General features: G+C 39.1%; 1 protein-coding gene across 1 annotated transcript in view; it reads left to right on the top strand.

The window, feature by feature from the left end:
* Window positions 1-5,823, top strand: part of LOC131689297 (SH3 domain-binding protein 5 homolog) — a 52,989-nt gene extending 47,166 nt beyond the window's left edge. Inside the window, exon 5 of the mRNA XM_058974283.1 lies at window positions 3,525-5,823. Within this exon, the coding sequence (XP_058830266.1) occupies window positions 3,525-4,460 (936 nt within the window). The 3' untranslated portion in view covers window positions 4,461-5,823. The remainder of the gene's footprint in view (window positions 1-3,524) is intronic.
* Window positions 5,824-6,554: the final 731 nt, after the last annotated feature.

Below are 6,554 nucleotides of genomic sequence, written 5' to 3' on the forward strand. Positions count from 1 at the left end.
AGGGGTATGTCACTCCATGTTCAACTCGGCTGCCAAATTCTCTTCGAACAACGTTATCTCGAGCAAACGAAAAGCCCATAACTCCCCTATGCTCATGGTCCAAATTCATCCCCATGCCTGCATGGTGTTTTGATAGTGTTTGAAATGGGTTCAACCCATGAAAACACCATCAGCATGGTCCGGAAGATTCCATATAAAAATCATATTCGGGTTTATTCATGGGTTTTCGAGCCCATTTTATGGTGTTCTGATGGTAGTAAAATTTGGCACGGACCGTATTCATGGTATTTCTACGTGGTTATATGGTGTTTTGAACCCATGAGAATTTGCTCGGGATGAGAGACCCGGAATCAACAAATGTATAGGTGTGTACTGTGTTGTCTTGGTAGCCAGTATTGCAGTTGTATTGGGCGATTTCTGCATTTGTTGCAACACTCCCGACCTGTCCTGACCGGATTGGTTCTATAACAGTCGTTGTACACAAACAATTCTTTTGACTTAATTGCCAATGCTTTATTTAAGACTTTTTTGGTGGTATCTAACGGGGAAAACAGATCGAAAAACGAATCACCTCAAAGGCAGAATTCGAACCTACAACCCTTGGGACTCCGGTCCTCTGCACAAAACTCTGGGCAATGATGACGTCCCAGAAAGAACACATGATTATCGGATTGGCGACGCTGCGTCTAAAGCGAGATCACACATAATCGCAGCTGCCACCCAACACATTTGATCTATTTAACTTCCCCACTAGATACCAAGGCCCGGGTTTTCATTATCGTCTAGTGTTTAATATTAGCTCATTACTCATCGCACTTCGGTGGGTGACAGAGCTGATGGAGGGTGTCGATTTGTGGTCGCTTGCCAGTTAACAGAGTTATGACGGGAGACAGAGGTACCACCTTAAATAAGGTATTGTCACTTACGTCAAAGACCAGAAAAATGAATTATTTGTTTTATTCTAACGGCAAACGGTTGTCGTCACGATAGAACAGAAATTTTGACACTGAGAACTTATATTGGAATCATAACTTTGGTTTAGCTTAGCAAGCGCACTTTATTTTTTTTTTCTCTCTAAAAGGGAATTTGGTAAAAACCGTTTGTGCATAATGGCCAACGTTTCGATTTGTGGCCATCAATAAATGGCAGATTTCGCCATATATATTATTTTTGAACTAGTGAAAATGTCCTTGAACAGTACTGCTTATCCTAGCTGTAATAATCGATCAAGTAAATTAGGTACGGCAAACGGGATCTTAAGTTTCTTAGAGAAAATTAGTGGGTATGCACCGATAAGTGCTCATATCAATGAATTGTTATGAAATAAGTGTAACAAAAGAATATCATAAATGTGCAATCCATCAATATGCAAAACAACTTAATTGGAATCACTCAAAAGCATCATAGACGAAACGAAATTCCAGTGAAAACTGGGTTACAAATTGGCTACACAGAGTTTTCATTTCATCGGCGATTGAATTGTGGATCGTTAGATCATTGCACAAGTCCGCTGCAAAAAGCTCAAATCTCTTTTAAACTTCACTTTGATACATTCCACTTGGCTCACCTACCCAAACGTATAACTCAATTCACAATGGTCCACCGTATTGGCATGCTCGTTACCACGGTAATGGGTATTGTAGCGCTCAGCGAAAACATCATAGAAATCGAAAGAACTGTTTGTTGGTATTGTTTTGCTTCGAAGCTCATCATCATCATCATCACCGATGATGCTGCGGTGGAGGGGTAGGGGAAGATGAAGTAAAACGTACCCCCTAAGGAAATATGATCATAACTTAGCTGTAGAACATTAGTTGGGAGAATTTAGTTAATGATATCGCTTAACCAACATTTTCATCTGCAATCACAATCATAATGCTTTGCAAAATATTAGAAAACATGAAAAATATTCAATTTTTCAAAATCAGTAAAAAATACTCTTTGAAAAATAAGCGGAGAAAAACTCACCTGTGCGGGGGGAAAATGGTCCACAACAACGGGGCACTACACAAATGATGCAGAACGCTCCGCAATAACGGGGCAGAATGCTCGGTGAGTTGTAGCTAGCTTTGTTTTCTGTCGGGATTTCACAAAAGTGTGCCATTAACCGTTGTGTGTCCGACGCGGTACCCGGGTACCTTTTTAAGTTTCAATTAATTAAATTCCTATGTTTTATCCATAGCTGGAAATTGAAACTTTGTGACATCTTAGAACTTCACTAAGTTAAGCTTTTGGGTTAATAATATTGTTGATATAGTAAGGGTGGGAGTGAGGAGGGGCTCCAGGCCGACGTGGGTACCCACAAAACTAAAATGCCCGTAACTAAGGTAATATCCAACCGATTTCGATACTTTTGGCCGTTTTGGATTCAAGAACTCATCCACTTTTAGACTTGGTAAAAATGAATCGGTTTACTTCATTCGGTTCCCGGGAATCCGAGTTTCCGGAAGCAGGTTCCAGTGCTGGGTACTATTTGCGAACTTCAATGGAATACTAGCAATATGGGTATCAAAATTCTTGGAATTGCATCAGTAGGCTGTATCTCGTGGTTTTGGAACCATTTGGTGATTTGACCCCGGAACGGATATTCCGGAGCAGGTTCCCGTGGGGCCGTGAGTGGCCATTCCATTCCAATTCCATTTTTCAAATTGTCATAGGGTCCGGTAACAATAAAAAAACAGACTTCCGAGACAATTTGAAAAGTTTTGATACTCATATTGCTAGGACATTATTAAAATTTACAAATCATATCCTAGTACTGAAACATTACTCCGGAAAATCCGGATTACCAAAAACCAGACCCATTGTTCCGGTTCTATTGTACAAAATCAAAAAGCGGACGAGTTCCTGAATCCAAAATATCTAAAAATGTCCAAATCGGTTAAAGGAAGCCATAGTTATGAGCATTTCAATTTGTGGGTACCCGGGTACCCTCGTTGGCCTGTTTAAGGTGTTTTTTTTGTTTGACACATAACTGTTAAATAGCTTTAGGCAATTATTAGGTTTTCAGAACGATTTTTCTGCTGTCGATTACGATCAGCAAGATCCAAGAAGAAAAATGTGAATTATTAAGTAGATTTTTCATATATAGTGGATACACAGTTACCAAATTTTGACAACTTTATATTTACTATGGCGTACTTCAGGCTGGTGTTTACTTTTTCTAGAATTTTTCAGTGATTTTCGATTTACGCAAGCGGTGTATTTTGCCCCGGGATGTGCGTTTTACCCCATCTTCCTCTATAAGTATATAATTAGGCACAGTGAATGCGAAAACGCATCATCGCAGTCGCCGACATACCGCCCGGCAGGGGAGAAGACCCGCATCAACAATGCTAATCGTCGAGTGCCCCTCGCGATGTTACGTCCGGTTTGCAATTAGAGGCTAATTTGTAGGTCAGCTGGAATACGTAATGTGGGCTCTAATGTAGGTCTCTTCAATTGATATTAGCTTTTAAGCTTTGAGCGGTAGAAGTGGCACGTCATTATGTGAATGTATTAAACAAAATTCTTCTTTGTTTTAGGTACAACAATTAGAAGAGCGCAATCGGCGCAGCATCCAAAAATCACGGCCATATTTTGATGAGAAACAACTGTGCCAGGAGCAGTTAGAGGCTCAAAAAGGTCGCATCCAACAGCTGGAGGATCAAATATGTGCGGCTAAAACCGCTTATGGAACTGCTCTTCGTAACCTGGAGCAGATCAGCGAGGAGATTCACAAACAGCGTGGCGATCTCAGCATGGCAGCACCATCTGGACCCCGAGAACCGGGCGTAGGTGCTGAGCTGTCCAATTTGCCCCCGTCAACCTTGTCGATCAAATTGAGTTCATCCTGTGCCAGTAGTAGCAATTACATCAATTACAGCAGTAATATGCCCGACATATCGACTGAGCTGGATAAATGTGAGATCCATTCGGTGGAAAGTACATCGCTAGCTACGAGCTCCGCAGTTAGCGAAAAGGATCCTAGCGATGATTACATGAATGATGCGGATCTTAACTTGGAGCTACTGCGGCAGAAGGTCAAAACATTGGCCGTACGCCCGGTTGAGGGAGGTGACGGCCAGCAACAAGAGCAAGATGTTTGGGAACATGAACTAAATGCTACCGTGGACAAGTTAGATCACTTGATGATGTTGAGAGAGTGCTCAATTCGTGGTCCCAGCATAGTGTCTCCGAACGAAAACAGCCAGTCTAACTATATTAGCCTGCCAACGACGCCGAAGCATCAACAGATGTCTCCGGTGCTGGCGGAGAAACAGAAGATCAAAATGTTCAAAAAACTAGATCCTCTACCGCTCGCAAATGTCTCGATGTATGCGCTTCCAACCTATCTTAGTAGCAGTGGGATGCCACCCACTATGGCGGTTCCTATGGGACAGAACGATCTGATTACGCCTTGTAATGAACCCGTTGCTCCCGTCGTTGGGATCAAAAGCAAACGAAAGATGTCCATGTAAAGTTTAGTGTCAGTTGATGCAAACAGATCGATTAATAGGGGGCACCGAAGGCGTAATATTTTCAGAGTCGAGACAGAAACTTTGTTTTGACTACGCTTTTTCGTGTATTGTTTATTTTCTACGTTTTACTAGAAATTACAAAAATAGCAACAACAAAACAAAACTACTAGATAGTATAATTACAGAAATTAAATCTCGATGTAAAGAGATTAGACTAAAACTAAGATACTTCATTTCAAGCTATTGTTTCGAACATGCAAATCAAATTTATGTGCGTTAAGTTTGCCCTCGCTTCTTTTTTGAGATGCCAAATTTTAGTTTTCATAATAGTTGTATCTTTATAGATTGTGATTTTTTGTGCATTTCAAAAATCAAATTTGCGTAATTTTTATGAAATGCTAGTTTTTTTTTATTGTTCCCCAATAAATGATCGATCATCGTAATATATGTAGGTGGCAGAAAACCAATCTGACTAATCTGATTCGAATGCATCACTATGGGTCACAGCCTTTACACTATGGCCACTATGAAAAACATGCTAGCTCGTTCGACACTACGAATTTGAAAAAAAAACATTTGCTGTGGATTATATTTTTCACTGGAGAAAAAATCTGCAGTGTTCAAATAAATGCTAAATCTATTTTAATATTTACGATGTTAGAAATGATAACGTATTTCCTATAGCGATTCTTTATTTACGAAATCTTTTTAGTACAAAGTTGAAACTTTATAATGACACTACTTTGTGTTAAATCCTGAATAGAATCAATTTATTTGAAGATAACTGCGTTGCAAAGCACAGAATGTTAAGTGCATAGATGAAGCGTATACCTAACCCCACAAACAGTAGTAGATCAATACCATAAAGTTCGATTGTGTAATCAGTGTTTATGCACCGTTTAAAATTTTGTTTTTTTTTCGAAAATGTGTAATTCATGAAGGCATTTTGAGTGAAAATGTCGCAACTTAGGGCCAAGATGTCAATATTACCGTTCGTTGGCGAACCGTTTAACAGAACAGAATCAAACCGATTGGGAAAGAACATTTCAAATGAACAAATTAGCAAGCATTACTGTATCGATTTGGGTAACCAGAAATAATGTGGTTTTATTGTATATACTAGTAGAAATAAGATGATCGGAAAGTTCAATCATCTCTAATAGCATTATTGTAAGCAAGATGAAACAATACTAATCTAACCTAGCTCAGAGTAAGTCTTAGTTGTTCAAGTTAGATCAACTGGATATATTTGCTGATTGTTCCATAAGATTCGAGGGCAAATTTATATTCAGAAATACGTGTACGTAGAGTTTTAACACAACCGATTGAGGATGAATAAATATTTAAAATAAAACCTGTAGAAGACATGTTTAGGCTTGAAAAAAATAGAGAAATCTCTAGGCTTAGGGTGTACCCAGTAAGTCTGATATTGGAACAAGTCAGACCTTGTATTGGGCAACATTTTGAATGGTGAACTGGTGACTGAAAGAACATATACACTCAGGTTTTTTTACGCGGGGGATACAGGCCGCGTAAATGAAAACCGCGTAAATTTCAAAATCGGCGTAAATGGAGACCGTGTAAATTTAAGAATCTGCGTTAATGGGAACCTCGTTAATGGATACCGCGTACACTAAAAAATCCGCGTAAATGAAAACCGTGTGAATTTCAAAAACCGCGTAAATTTCAAAATTCGCGTAAAAATCGCGTAAAAAATGCCACGCAAAAATACCGCGTATAAAAACCTGACTGTATAGGTAAAACAATTTTTGGATCGTGTAGCGAGAAGAGTTACAAGCTCGTAAATCGTCGAGGATGTTAAGTTCAAATTGTTTGTTACATTTCGATACTTTTTAAAATGATTATTTAAAATGTTTGACTCTTAATTTTTTTATAACAAGTACTCAAAAATTTGGTCCGACGATAACAGGACACTTTTTAACTGGGTGTTCGGTTACTGGGCTGCAGTCCCAAAATGCGCCCAATAACACCACAAATATCTTTGTAGAAGATATAACACATGTTAGGAAATGTAGGAAAAATTATCATAAATAACTAATTTTGATAGGTCTTCCTCACAACATGATATATAAT

This window comes from Topomyia yanbarensis, chromosome 3 (assembly GCF_030247195.1).
Source record: "Topomyia yanbarensis strain Yona2022 chromosome 3, ASM3024719v1, whole genome shotgun sequence".
Lineage (NCBI taxonomy): Eukaryota > Metazoa > Arthropoda > Insecta > Diptera > Culicidae > Topomyia > Topomyia yanbarensis.